This window comes from Cuculus canorus, chromosome 1 (genome assembly GCF_017976375.1).
Source record: "Cuculus canorus isolate bCucCan1 chromosome 1, bCucCan1.pri, whole genome shotgun sequence".
In the NCBI taxonomy this organism is placed as follows: Eukaryota; Metazoa; Chordata; class Aves; order Cuculiformes; family Cuculidae; genus Cuculus; species Cuculus canorus.
Genome location: NC_071401.1, coordinates 21,672,997 through 21,688,278, shown reverse-complemented (window position 1 = coordinate 21,688,278; position 15,282 = coordinate 21,672,997). Strand labels below are relative to the sequence as shown.

Genomic DNA, 15,282 nt, shown 5'->3' with positions numbered 1-15,282 from the left:
TTAATGCTGATTTACTGCCTGGGCACGTAACCCTGAGAGGTCCATGATGTTACACTGAGGAATCTCTGAAGTGTTTTACCTCAAGATTCTTGTAGTTCTTGTTCTACGTTGACTTACTTGATTAAGTCAAGACCTGACAGTTGGCTGGATTCAGAGCTGAACAGCTGAACTTATTTCTTATATATAGTGTAGTTGTTCATTAAATGAATTCTTGGCTGACCTGTTGCAATACTTGAACTCTGCAAGTGATCTAGATTAGCATCAAATTCTCCCTACTTTGCTAATAACTCAGGATTTTTTTTTTTAAATTCAATTTGAATATTGAATTATTTACTCCTGGATGCCATCACGTGAATGATAGTAAAGCTTCCGTGTAGTCCCTTTATGCACTTCAAAGTGTAAGCTTCACTGAGTATCTTTTTAATTAATCGTTCCAGTGCTGGGAATTATCCCTTTGCTGAAGGCCAGTCTCTTAGTATATTCTTGTACTACAATGCAAATTGCAATTTATAATTAATTGAAGTAATTGCACATTAAAAAACTTGTATGATATTAGCCAGTGATATAGAATGCATTTTAAATTGGCAGGTAAATTTCCTTGTAACAATTCCTGGTCAGAGAAGGAAGTAACTATTACTAAATGTGGTTCAATGCCTGCATTGTTTTCATAGCCCCATTCTTAATATGAGGATTTGTAGCAGTGGAGCATTTCTCAGGTTGATATCTCAGGGGACTACGCTTAAGAATGTTTTCAGGGCAGTGCCAATTTGAACACAAACAAGAGAGAAAGAGATTGCAGCTTTAATCTGTATCATTGCTTGTACATTGAAACATTTTCCCTTCCACTGAATGAATCCTAAATCTATGATGCCTAGAGATGTGCCAAAATGAGGTTGTGAAACAGAAAGTGTAGTGAATCCATTATTATCTATACAACAAGATATTGTGCCTCATATACAAATCTCCAGAAGTAATGTTTCAGACCTTGAAAGACAGATCTATTTATTACTTGAATTCCTAATTTGAAACATGTTTACTATTGCTATTACTTTAGGCTAATTTGACATGGCTTCTACAAATACTACCTTAAAGAGCTTTGAGAAAAAAAGGTTGTTGTTTAAAAGAAGAAAGTTGTTTAAAAACATCAGTATCTTTAAGTTTCTGGTCTTAAACTTATTTTTATTGCTTGTATTGATGACACTGTGCTTATGACAGAGCAGCAGTGGACTTCAAACTGTAAAAGTGGAATTAAATAAAGCATTTTTTTTAGCATTTATTTTTCATGTTCTTCTTGTGTTACAATATTTTCTGTCATAAGTTCGTGGTTAATTTCTGGAAAATATCACCATCTAGTGCCATTTGAGATGCTTGACCAATGATGACAGAGATAGCATAGCCACTATAGGAGGATCCAGATGGCCATGGACTGGCATCTGGAGACTAGACAGGATAAGCTAAAATATCACAGTTAGCACTATGTGTAGACCGATGTTTATGAGCTGAATTATCTCCTGGTTTTCTTGCAGAATGGTTTGCTCTTCTGATAATTCTGATCAGCTAAAAGATTTCTGTGAATGTAAGCTGATTTGCTCTCCCTTCTTCCCACCCCTTATATTTTCTGCTTAGTTTATGAAGTACGCATTTGAGGTTGGTGTTATAATGTCATGAATTATTCAAGATGTGAAATAAAGACTGGTTTTGAAATTCAGCTTATTCAGAGAAATTTTTGTAATATAGCACTAACTGATTAATTAAAGAAAATTTCTATTGTTTTGTCTTGTAGAGCTTTTTGATAACTACATGCAGCAGGATGCACACGAGTTCTTAAACTATTTATTAAATACAGTTGTGGATATCCTGCAAGAGGAAGGAAAACAAGAGAAACAAAATGGTTGCCTACCTAATGGCAACATTGGCAATGAAAATAGCAGCCCGCCAGACCCGACCTGGGTTCATGAAATCTTTCAGGGAACGTTAACTAATGAAACCAGATGTCTTACATGTGAAACTGTAAGTCTGTATAATTTCATGTTTCCAACTTAAATGTTTCATGATTAATTTATTTAAGTCTAATGTACTAGATTAGTTTGTTTCTTTAGAAATAGTACATTTGTATGAACATTTGCATTTTTCTTTGTTAGTGAGAAAATTTCAGCAGCTGATGCATGAATTGTAGGAAAAATATTTTGGTCAATATTAGGAAATCACTCCATTGAATTTTTGTCAATGTGATCATAATCAACTGCAAAACTTAGATTAGAAAGTTCTAAATTGATTTATTCCTAAGAGCAATGAAGCCTACTACTTGGGGATGTGGAATTCCTCTCAAAATTCATGTCTTAATAACCTAGTGACATATTCAATAAATAAGTATTCTGAATCAGTTTCCACCAATTTCTAGTTTTTAAATTTAAAGTAATTTAAATCAAGATGCTGTGGTTGGCTTTTGGCAGTGAAATAGTAGTCTGGGACTTTCAAAGAACACCACTTAATATGCAAGAAAAGTAATACTTTCCTAAATGTCTGTCTGTAGGAATTCTAATACAAGACCCTCAGTTTATTTAACTCCTCCTTTGAGTAAGCTATACTAAAAATTTCTTTGAGAATAGTTGTACAATAGGAGAGAGCATGTATTTCAGGAAAACTTGTAATTGAATTTTACCTGCTTGAGAAAGAGAAAAAGCAGCACAATTTGAAAATTACAGTAGTTCTGTCATGCTCTATGCATTAGGTATTGTAGGAAGGTAAATGACTGGTTTTTTGTATGACTCTTCATACCTATTTTCCTTAACTTAATCAGGTACTGCACGTATTTCAGTGTGACATTGGAAAGGAAAAAATAATAGCATTAATAATAGCACACTCTCCTGGGTTGAAAACTGGTTGGATGGCCGGGCCCAGAGAGTGGTGGTCAATGGAGTTAACTCCAGCTGGAGGCCAGTCACAAGTGGAGTTCCTCAGGGCTCAGTACTGGGTCCAGCTCTGTTCAATGTCTTTATCAATGACCTGGATGAAGGCATTGAGTGCACCCTCAGCAAGTTTGCAGATGACACTAAGCTGGGAGGAAGTGTCGACCTGCTGGAGGGTAGGGAGGCTCTGCAAAGGGATCTGAACAGGCTGGACCGCTGGGCCGAGACCAATGGGATGAGGTTTAACAAGACCAAATGCCGGGTCCTGCACTTGGGGCACAACAACCCTATGCAGCGCTACAGACTGGGGGAAGAATGGCTGGAGAGCTGCACGGAAGAGAAGGACCTGGGGGTGCTGGTTGACAGCCGACTGAACATGAGCCAGCAGTGTGCCCAGGTGGCCAAGAAGGCCAACGGCATCTTGGCTTGTATCAGAAATGGGGTCACCAGCAGGTCCAGGGAGGTTATTCTCCCTCTGTACTCGGCACTGGTGAGACCGCACCTCGAATACTGTGTTCAGTTCTGGGCCCCTCACCACAAGAAGGATGTTGAGGCTCTGGAGCGTGTCCAGAGAAGAGCAACAAAGCTGGTGAGGGGGCTGGAGAACAAGTCTTATGAGGAGCGGCTGAGAGAGCTGGGGTTGTTTAGCCTTGAGAAGAGGAGGCTGAGGGGAGACCTTATTACTCTCTACAACTACCTGAAAGGAGGTTGTGGAGAGGAGGGAGCTGGCCTCTTCTCCCAAGTGACAGGGGACAGGACTAGAGGGAATGGCCTGAAGCTCCATCAGGGGAGGTTCAGGTTGGATATCAGAAAAAAATTCTTCACAGTAAGAGTCATTGGCTACTGGAACAGGCTGCCCAGGGAGGTGGTCGAGTCGCCTTCCCTGGAGGTGTTTAAGGAACGGGTGGATGAAGTACTTAGGGACATGGTTTAGGGAGTGTTAGGAACGGTTGGACTCGATGATCCAATGGGTCCTTTCCAACCTTGTGATTCTGTGATTCTGTGATTCTGTGATTAAATCTATGTATTTCACATGTCGTTTTCTCCATCTAGAAATACCCACCTCTCTCTTATTTGGAAGAAAATAGCTTCTTAATGTCATATGTAATATAACTGCAGAGTTCAGTAGATCATGCTATTTTGAGTGATTTAGATGCTCATTTCTAGCTACTGTGTTTTCTTTCCTGGTAGATTTCCCTTCCCTAATAACTATTTCGGGCAATTGTCAATTGCTTCTCCTTCAGTTCTTGAACTGTTTTTTTTTTCCTTCTGTAAGCATGAGTTTAGCTTAGTCTCTTAACATGACTGGCATCACTACCTTTCGTCACTATAGCATAGTAACTTACTGCTGTCAGGATTTGGATCTAGATACAGTCCCTAAAACCATTTCAAAGTGCTGATACAATCTTTGTCAGCACATTTTATCAGTTATCAGGCCTACCACAATTTTGAGTGTTTTCCTCATGTTACTCAGTTCTGTTTTCCTGATAGCTGTTGCAGAAGAGGGTACGCCATGTCTGTTTGTACTGTGACTCCTTGGACAGCTGGGTTTTAAATTCGATATTCTAATATACGTTGCTTTTCAGTATATTAGGGCTGTTGTTTTCAAAGCCCTAATAATCTGGAAACTTATGAACTTCTCTCTACTCAGTTCATCAGCTTGTGTCTAATTAAAACACAGTAATCTGAAAATGGACAATTAGAAACACATTTAGACATTAGATAAGTAATATTACTGTGACTAGTGTCTTACTTTCAGATATAGTGAAAATATATGGTTGTTTTAATGTTTATTGGAAGCTGTTGGCATTTAGAGTCTTTCTGTGTTTAGAAATGTAACTTAAAATGTCAGGAGTACTTGGATATAGCTAATATAGAAGATTACATAGCAATAGTGGATGAATTAGTGCTTCTAAATCATAAGACAATAATCTTAGTATATTTTTTTAATTTCAGTTAAAAATTTAATGCATAAATATAAAATATTTAAATTTAATTATATTTAATATAAAATGTTAAATATAAAACATAATATAACTTCGCTTTAAGTGCGAACAATTGTCTTCTAACTGGCCAGACCTACTCAGTGTTCCTAAAATCAGCATGGCAGGGTTTTACTCTGATTTCTGTTGTCCTGATTATAGAAAAAAAACTTCTTTTCAGGACACACAGGTGCATTATCCCATGTATAAGTTAAAAAATTAACTCAATGAAGATTTATCCTCAGTCTAACTATGGACAATGGTATATAAGGAACATTGATATGATACTTTAACAAAGACATATGTTGTGAGTCAAGCCACCCTATAAAATGAAGAAGCTACAAAATAAATTGTAAGTTGTCTTTATATGCTTTTAATGTGATTTTTTTGTTATGATAGTTCCTCCTTCCTTGATAGAGACAGTATGATGAAGTGAATGTTAGAAAGTTTTGTGTTGATAAAAATGATCTAGAAGTTCATGTGGTTTTACTGATTTCTCTCACTATTTAAGGAAAGAATAACAGTAAACCGGAAAATAATGTGATTGACTTAATTAAGATTAAATTTGAAACTGCCAAATATGGTCAGTACTTCTACAGAGTAAAATAGGAAGCTGTCTTGGGTCAAAAGCACCAGACATACTGATAATGTTTTTTCTCCACCTGATGCTCTTGCTCTAGTGTTCAAATGACTCTGCAATGCAGGCAAATGTTTAACTCAATTCTACTTTGGACCAAGAGAAAGCAGTGAAGAAAATCTTAGTCGTCTCTCTTACAGGAGGCTTTTAGAAGCCCTAACTGTGCCCTACTTTATTTATCTCTTTTTTTAAAAAAAAAAAAATTTAAACAAGATAAATCATGCTCTTTGTCTCAGCTTCATTTAAAAATAGTTTCTGTCTTAGCGCACAAGGGAACCTACAGTTGCAAAAGCCAAACTGAAAAAATATGGTTTCTGTGAGTGTTCGGCTTCTGGGTTTTCTGTTCTTTGTGGCACTGGTCATCATAGTACAACTGAGCTCTTTGAATGCAGATTATGACCTCGAAAAAATACCATCCCCTTTAGCCGGAATGGTGTAACACCCACATTCTTCACTGTTATTCAGATACTCCCTGTTAGGAGCACTCAGGTATGTTTTTTGAGCATATCAAGACTTTGATTCTGCAAGTGGTGAGATTTTCTGACCATGTCCATCTTTCTTCATTCTGGAGATGATTGAAAAATATAGCACTGGTGACTTTAGATGAAGGAACTTAGTGAAGTTTATTTGAAACAGAACCCCTACAGAAGGGGAGAGGAGGAGACTGGTTAGAGTGAAGGGGTTTTTTTTATCATTTTTCTTGTCCTTAATTAAAACTATATGAGTTAATGATGGGGGCAGGGTTGAGGGGAGAAGTACTGTTCAAATACTAATGTTAAAAAAAACCCTTAAAAATAAAGAATAGCAGTTTCTAAATTATCAACTCAGTTGGAAGGAAATCCACTTGGCTCTTCTTTGAATAAATTCCTCATGATTCTAAGTGCACGATGGACTGGCTAACCTGAGAGAGGTTCTTTAAGGCAATATTATCGGTATTTATTATCAATAACACTCATTATCACTAAGAAAGGAAGAATTCATTTTGTGAACTTCTGCTTTCGGTACCAATCTCTTTTCAACCAAGTACAAAACTTCCCTTTTCCGCTTCTTCATCTCCTCCCCGCTTTTGGAGCCTTTGTGTGGGATAAAACTGCCTGTGAAATATTTATTGTTTCTTGGAACTTTCCTTGATTAGAGCGAGAGAGGAAGAATTACCTAATTGCACATTTGAATAAGACTGACCACATGGCTCCTTAATTCCAGCTGTCCTAGTTGAAGACTGCAGCACAGTATTTTCTAAAACTGAGGTTTTTTTCTGAGCCATTCTTAATCCGTGGGCTAAGATTATTTCCACAAGAGTTTAGTATTATAAACTCAAGTTTGGTGATTCCAAAAGTGGTTTGCAATGGGATGTTTTGAAGAATTGTCCACACAACTAAACTGTAGTACATCCTTGAAGGCAGGAAATGTGCAGCACACTGAAGATGCAGGTGGCTTTTTTTTTTTCCACCATAAAAGCATATTGGAAGTTTTCCATATGTGTTCTGTGATTTCTTTAATAAAAAGTATAAACATTACACTTGAGCATCTAGATAATGCGATGTATACTGGCATAGTGACATCTTTTGTACAAGTACACCTGTTCTTGGGAAGATCAGTTAGAGAAGAGTGGGAGGAATCCTTGCCCAGTCCTCTTGCAGATATTAACAAAAGCTTTTAACTTAATTTTGTAAGCTTTTGAATTTGCCCTATGGTACTAATTATCAAAAATAGTTGTCTTGACCACTAATGTTTTTCTTCTAATTTTCCATGTGTGCTGCCCTTAGGAATTGTGTGATTTTCAAGTCTTTAAAATCAGAGAACAACTTTCCATTTATTTTTTTTAATTCTGAGTTGAAAAGGGAACATAAATCTTAACTGTTTTAAAGATGAACTTTGATTAGTTTTACTGCAGCTATTTAACTTTCCCTGTTTTCAATTAAGAAGCTACAGCCAAGCATCTTATCTAAAAGCATTTGCTTTTGTGCCTGATAATCATAAAAGGCAAATTACGTTGTCAGTGGCATTAAGTATCTCTAGACACAGAGAGGAAACACTAGCAGACAAAAGTCTGCACTTGCAGATTGCTATTTCCTAGACCTTTTAATAACATTGCTGATTTTCAGGGTAGTTGTGGATGTCATCGCCATTTTTCAGGATCTGTGGTGGAAATTATTCTCTGCTTCTAGGAATTTCTTCTTTAATTGTTATTCTTGCAGTTCTGTAAGAAATGTCTATGCAATATTCTGCCTCTATTAGACCAATTCCCAAGCTCTCATTTACCAACAAATTTGCTATCTGCTGCTCATTTAAGAGTATGAATCTAGTCAGGAAGAGGCTTCAAAATATTTATGCTCTTTATTAGGAACAGTATGATATGCAAATACATATCTTTCAACTGGAGGGAACTATAGAACAGAGGGGGAAGGACTAAATAGAAGGGTCTCAGGCATCTGTTTTGAAAAGAGTTAGGTGTAGCAGGAAATTGGCATTAATATTGTTGAGCTGAAATCTCAGCTTAATGACAACTGGTGTTACCTACCCCCACAGCCACATGTATGCTTCCCCTTACTGAACAAAACAAGAATGGTGATCTAGCAAGCCTCTGAAATAGCAAGGCCACTTGTAACATTTTTAAAAGGCTGCTCTAAGGGAAAAGATGTCTTCTGTCAATAGAAAATGGTACTGAAAAGCAGGTAAATTAGTATAACTTGTTTTAACTACAATTTATTGGTTCTTTTTCATGCAGATAACCAGCAAAGATGAAGACTTCTTAGACCTTTCAGTTGATGTGGAGCAGAATACTTCAATCACTCATTGTTTAAGGTAGACAGAAAAATTATCATAATTACCATAATTCTCTTTTATCTGTTACCTAGAAAGCAGGAAGTAAAACTAAAAGCTCACAAGCTTAGCAAATTTTAGCTTAAGATTATAAAATTATGTTTATACTGTACATGCTTATATGTATATTTCATATAATAAAACAGTATCTATAGCATTTCTTTTTTTTTTTTATTCAGGGGTTTCAGCAATACAGAAACTCTGTGCAGTGAGTACAAATATTACTGTGAAGAATGTCGCAGTAAGCAAGAAGCACATAAAAGGTACATGAGACTTGGGGAGGGGAAACATATCCTGTGCATTTCATGAAAATACTCTTGTGTTTGCTTGTGTATGTGGCAGGAGGAGAATGTTCCTTTTCCCTTGATTTTTCTCACTCTTTTTCCAGTTAACTTGGTTGCATTCCTGTTGCTTGAATTCAGTGAGCCTACTTCCATGAGTATTGAGACTCCATGTAAAGTATTCTAGGAACCCTTTGATCGTTATTTATTTTATGAACGAGAAAAAGAGTGGCCTTAAGACCAAAATGAGTTAAAGATTCAAGTTGAACTGCCAGTGACTAATCAAAGATTATGGGTAATGATGAAGTCACTGATTTCATGTGACCTTTTTAAGCTTGGTTTCGTCTTGGTAATAAATAATTTTTCCCATTACTGTAAGACACAATTTGTTAGCACTTTTTATCTGACTCAGTCAGGATGGAGCTTGTAACTTTTTTTTGTAAACTGATTTTTTCATTTCTTAAAAGTATGTAGTGAGTTGTGCTGAACCTCTGCTTGACAGCACTCCTGAAAAAGCGTCAAAGGCTCCATGGAAGCCTGAAATTAATTAAGTTTAAAAACAGCTGGTCTGGCTAGTAATTCTTCTAGTCTTATTTAGTGCTTTTTAAAACCTCTGATTTGTGTACTGTGTGGTATTTATTATCTGAGAAAGTATTTGACTGAAGGCGTGGGGACATACTCTACTGGTTATACCACTCATTCTGGTTATTTGGTTTACCATAGATTCAGCACATGGCTTAGGTTATATCTCATCTGCAAAGTCTGCCTTCACGTGTTGCCTAAGCGTACTAATTGGTGTGTATTAAAGGGTTTTGAAGCCAGGTCTATCCTGTTGTTTTCTGTTGCCTTAGCTCTTTTTTTGTGTGGGAGGTAATATGATTCCTGGCATTGCCATATTGGCAAAACACAGTTTTTATTGTTTGTTTTGTTTTTCATGTGAGGCTTAAGTTCAGTTTCACTACAGTCATAATTTTATTATGTCTCTATAACACGGAGCTTATCTGTGATACTGGCTACTCATATAGCCAAGGTGGTGTATTGAATTTCTTCACCAGTGAAGGAGCTCCTGTTATAAAATACAGTTGCATTGTAAGAAGAGGACTTCATTTTGAAAAAAGAAATAGAACAGAAAATATATTTATATCTCAGTAATATAATAAAAATGTAACTCACTAAAAATAGTAACTTCTGTCATCTTTCTGCCCCTCCTGCTTTTTTCATTTCCTATCTCCTTTGCTGACAATGGAGAAAATCTGAGTCTAGCAGTGTCTCCTACAATTTTCTTTCAGTCTAAGTTTAGTGAGAAAAAGGGAAAAAAGGCGAGTATTCAAAGGATTTTGTCCCCAGCTTCCTGTCTTTTGAAAAACTGTTGCCTTGTGCAAACATATTTCCTGACATTCTGAAAATACAGTCTTAGTAGATGTGTCTGAAACCTAGGCTATATTGTTCAGGCTTTTGACCTGCTTTTTGGACCTGAGGGCAGTTTGAAAAATTTGGCACAGTGCTGATCTAAGGCAATTAGCTGTGCCAAGAAGCAAAACACTCTCGCTTGGTTGGTCTGTTAGTATGGGCAAATTTATTGCCCAGGAGTGGAAGTCTGTGTTTGCTGCCAGGCCACCTGTAATTGGCTGATGAGGATTTGTAGGCAGTGATGTGAGATCTCAATACCTCAAACTAGGGAAAGAGGCCAGTGAGCCCTCAGTAAAACTAGGTTATCACTTTCTGGCTTTGTCTGCCATAAAATAATGCTGCAATATTTGTACAGAATAATTGTGCTAGAGCACAGCATTACCTTGTTTGGGTAGGGTGAGGTAAGGTGAATAACAGTGGACTGTTATATCCCTTGGCAGTGTCAAGTGAGAAGCTTGATAGGAGAACTTGGACTAATATGTATGTAACAAAGTGGTGTAGCAAAGCTTAAGCTTGTTTAACTTGACTGGTTTACTGAGAAATCCAACTGGAACAGGATCTCTGGAACAACTCTGTTACAATACCTCCACTGTATATGGAGTGAGATCTAGGTTTTGCTTTAGGGAACACAAAAAACTGTGGGAAGGTATGTTTAAAAATTGAATTCTGTGCTATGCCGTCATTATGTCTAAATTATGTGGGTTCATCATGGCTGTAATTATTATTATATATTTTACCTTATTATTTTAAATACATTTTGCAATTGTTAAAATCTACTTTTAGTTTAGCAACATGGGACATGTTCAGTATTTGTTAAACGGCTGATATTTGTGCTTCTTTTAACGCTTGCAAAAATTTTTAAGGACTTCAGTAAGAAGTCTTCCTGTTTATTGATATCAACTGAACGTTTTGGTTGGATGTTGGAAATAGAGGTCGTTGGTTTGTTTGTTTTTCAGGATGAAAATAAAAAAGCTGCCTATGATTCTAGCTCTCTATTTGAAGAGATTTAAATACATGGATCAGCTGCATCGGTACACAAAACTCTCTTATAGAGTAGTTTTCCCTTTAGAGCTTCGTTTATTTAACACCTCAGGAGATGCCACCAATCCTGACAGAATGTATGACCTTGTTGCTGTGGTAGTTCATTGTGGAAGGTAATAACTATTTTATGCAAAAAATGTTTGTGTAAGTTTAACTATATTTAAAAAGCAGAACAGCCAGTATCATGTAACTCTAATAGCATTTAAAGACCTCTTAAAAGAAAAGTTTCTTAGGAAAGAATGCACTAGGGGGAGATGCTACCAATCGTGATACAACGTATGGTTTTCTTGCTATGATAATTCTTGGTGGAAAGTGATAACAGTGTTATTTCACATGACGGATCTTTGTATGAACTTAACTAAAACACCAGGAAACAATCAGTGTCATGTAACTGGATGGGATTTAAAGATAGTTTAAAAAAAAACGTTTAGTTGGAAAGAAAGCAGTATAGGACAGGTTCCTTTATAAAGCATTTCCTTCGGGGTAGGGATTTTTAAGGCTTGAGTGACATTTTCTGAACTATATCCATAAATCATGAGTTTTGTTGATTACTTTGTTTCCTTGCTTTCAAAATATGACTGTTAGATTTTTATTTGATTTTGCTGTCTTCAACAGATGCTCTTATGGTTTTATGTCTTAAAATCTGGGCTGCTCTACAAACTGCTGACTGACTAGATAAAAGCCCCAAAGTGGAAAATGGTCATTTGACACCTAGAATCACAGTATAATTTACATTGTGAGGTCAACTACTTGAAGTTCAAAGTAAAGCTAACTTTGACATTAGATTAGATTGCACTGAGCTCAGTTTCACAACCAGGAATGCTGATTTCATTACTGCTTTGCATGATTTGTTGCAGTCCACCAATATTCTCACAGAGATTTTTCTCTCTTTTTTTTTTTTTTTGTCCTGTATCTGGTCAGAATTTCCCTTGCTGCAGTTTGCGACCACTGCCTCTTGACCTTTCAACGTACTTTTTTGAGTAGAGCCTGGCTCTGATTTCTTTATAACTCTTCCTTTTTGAGTAGTGGAAGACAGCAGTTAGAATCCTTATTTAATCTTCCTCACGCTGAATAAAGTCAGCTCCCTCATCTTCTCTTCATCCATGTAGTGCTTCAGCCCTCTGACACATGTAGTGGCCTGCCACTGGATCAGTCTGTCCCTTAAACTGATAATGTCACATCTGGAATCCCATGTCCAGTTCTGGGTCCCAGAATGCAGAGTGGGAGGGATTATCACTTCAGTGCTGACTCTGCTTTTACAGTACAGCTCCACAATACGCTTAGCCCTGTCACCAAAATGTTGCACTACTGGCTAACAGCTCAGCTTGTTGGCCTCCTGGGCCCACGTAGCCAGCTGGTTTGCAGCTGGTGCTGTTGGATGGAGTTAGTCTGACACAAGACCTACGATGAGGGTGGTGAGACACTGGCACAGGTCGCCCAGGAAAATTGTGGATGCCCCATCCCTGGAGATGTTCAAGGCCAGGTTGGATGGGGCCTTGAGCAGCCTGGTCTAGTGGGAGATGTCCCTGTCCATAGCAAAAGGGTTTGAACTAGATATCTTTAAGGTCCTTTCCAACCCGAACCATTCTATGATTCATACTTGTTAAACCTCATGAGGTTCTTATCAGCCTATTCTTCCATCTTTTTGAAGTCCCTGAAAATGGCAGACCTGCCACCTAGTTGCCAGTTACTGCCCTTTCTTCCACTCCCACTCCTGTTCCTCAAGTTGACCAGGACAATTCTAGAAAATAAGCCTTCTTGGGCACTCTTGTTCTGAATTTTAGGAAAAACAGAACCTGCCCATTTCTGACCATTCTGTTAAATTCTGACCGTTTCGTTCTCCTTCATTCAAGCTGCAGTCTTGGAAACCTACGTGTTCTCAGAGCCATGGAAAGAGATGAACACTCTTTTCACTGGGTTATGTGATTTGGTACACAAGCATGTTCCTCACGGGTAGCAACTTTCCTTCTCTGATCTAGACATAAAAACTGCATGAGTACTTTTAGCAGTTAAGACAGTTCCAGAACTGCTTTAACTAGTTGTCTACTTTCAATTGTAAACTTCAGCTATTTCAGAAAGTGTATTTTTTCTTTACTTGAAATCTGCTTAGAAGATTTGGGTCTTTTTTCTGTTGTAGTTGTGAAGCAATTTAAAGTTGTACCAGGGGAGATTTAGACTGCATATAAAGAAAGCTTTCTTCATTGAAAGAGTTGTCAATCATTTGAACGGGCTACCCAGGGAAGTGGTTGATTCATTATCCCTACAGACATTTAAAAGACACTTCAAGTGGATGTGGTGCCTAGGGACATGGTTTAATCCTGGCGCTGGCAGTGTTAGGTTTACATTGCACTCGATATCAAAGGTCTTTTCCAACCTAAATGATTCTATGACTCATCTGCCGTAGACTGAAGACTGTGCATTATAACAGTTTTAGTTTATTTGGAAGCCCTTCTCATTGCTATGAGGAATCTTGAGACCTGTAAACTGTCAATTTCATTAAGTTTTTGTTTACAGAGAACCATATAAAGAGATTCCTGATTGAGACTGTAAATAAATAGCAGCTCTGCAGCTTTTTCTTTCTGAAGATCCAAAATAATTTATGATCTGTTCTGTCTCTATGAAGCATCAGAATGTTTTCTTGATTTTCACTTCTCTGTCTCTCTTACTAAAAGATTTCAGCTGCATTTTCAATGTCTGTGCTGCTTATTCCTCATTTAAAATTGTAATCCTTTTTTTAGCACAATATAAATGTAGAGATAAGTAAGACTTCATTATGAAGATGATTTAAGCAGATGAGAAAATAGAGAAGAAACATCCAAACAGAAATTGTACTGGTAGCTATTTTAGTTACTGTTAGGTATTACTTTTCTACAAGAAAAAAAACTAATGAAATACGTTTGTACGTACATGTGTGTTATTGTCTGCGTTCTTTTCTAATTTTATTTTACAGTGGCCCTAACAGAGGACATTATATTGCAATAGTGAAGAGTCATGATTTTTGGTTGCTTTTTGATGATGATATTGTTGAGGTGAGCATTGTGGAACCCTGGGCTTTTCTCTCATACCAACCAGAGCGCATGCACTCCCCTTGTGTATATGATTACTTAAAGTAAAAGGACTGGTATGCTAATAAAAAGAGGCTTCAACTCCTGTCTAAAAGAGCAATAACTGTGAGTACGAAGCTACACCTTACAATTTGACTGTACAATACTTTGAATTGCATTTTGGTTTTTATACTTCAGAAATTAAGCTTTTTTCTTTATGACCACCTTTGTTTAATAAGCTATTTCTGTGGCCAGAAGTCATGGCAAATGGAGATATATACAGATTGGTTTTACTGCAGTTCTTTTCTAAGGGCAATTTTTTGGAGTAAGATGTTTGTTCATATTTTCTAGGAGCTTATATTTTAATGGAATCAGTCTGTAGTCTGATACTTCTGTCAAGTATCCCGATTTGTTTCAGACAAAGGTGTAACAAATATTAAAATAGGAAGAAACTTCAGATTTTTGAGATTTCACTCTAAAATTTAAAAGTTAATCCATGAAGCAGCAGCCTTTTACCTTGTTGTGGATGGAAATATTTTACACAGTTCAGATTTAGCAGCAATTTAGAATTTATTGATAATTTAATAATTGTCTGCTTCATCGAAGGCTTCTTCAGGTGATGAGGGAATCTTTTTTCCCAAGCATAGCAGTTTCACGTATGCCAAGAGGATACCCCGTTGTCCTAAGTGACTGCCTCTATGTGATAGGAATTCTCCCCAACAAGCCTGTGTTAACACAGTTTCAGCTGGTTTCAACTGGGTCAGCAAGTAACCCAGACTGAGGAGGGAAGGTGTTCCAAGTGAGTCAGAAGTTGTGCTAAGCAGACTAAAATTGCCTGTGTGACCTAGCAGGGCGCAAGGAATCACACTACCACATACACGTTTCTGGTGGTACTCTACCCAATATTAGCCATGCTTCCAGCAATTCTTATTATTAAAATAACAGTTTCTAACTAATTTCTTTAAACAGTAGAATTCCCTTCATCAGTTTTGACTTTATCCTCTTCCTGATTCATCAGTTCTCTTTTATTCTTTATTGAGAGAAAAAGCAGAAACTGCTGATGTCTTTATGGAATCTCAGGTTTTTTTACTTGTCCTGTTATCTTCCTTTTTTCCCCTTTATCTATGCTTATGCATGAATAGGAGTATGATTGTA

The 15,282-nt window shown here is 37.1% G+C and overlaps 1 protein-coding gene across 2 annotated transcripts in view; it reads left to right on the top strand.

Annotated features, from left to right (window-relative positions):
• The window catches only part of USP12 (ubiquitin specific peptidase 12), a 34,322-nt gene that overhangs the window by 13,878 nt on the left and 5,162 nt on the right, over nucleotides 1-15,282 (top strand). The window contains exons 4-8 of one of the 2 annotated variants that reach the window (XR_008447483.1): nucleotides 1,784-2,010; nucleotides 8,257-8,333; nucleotides 8,531-8,614; nucleotides 10,999-11,196; nucleotides 14,034-14,253. Coding sequence is in view for 1 of the 2 variants with exons in the window: in XM_054052434.1 (XP_053908409.1) it covers nucleotides 1,784-2,010; nucleotides 8,257-8,333; nucleotides 8,531-8,614; nucleotides 10,999-11,196; nucleotides 14,034-14,112 (665 nt within the window). In the remaining variant the exon portion in view is untranslated. The remainder of the gene's footprint in view (nucleotides 1-1,783; nucleotides 2,011-8,256; nucleotides 8,334-8,530; nucleotides 8,615-10,998; nucleotides 11,197-14,033; nucleotides 14,254-15,282) is intronic. The other variant, XM_054052434.1, reaches the window with a different exon arrangement.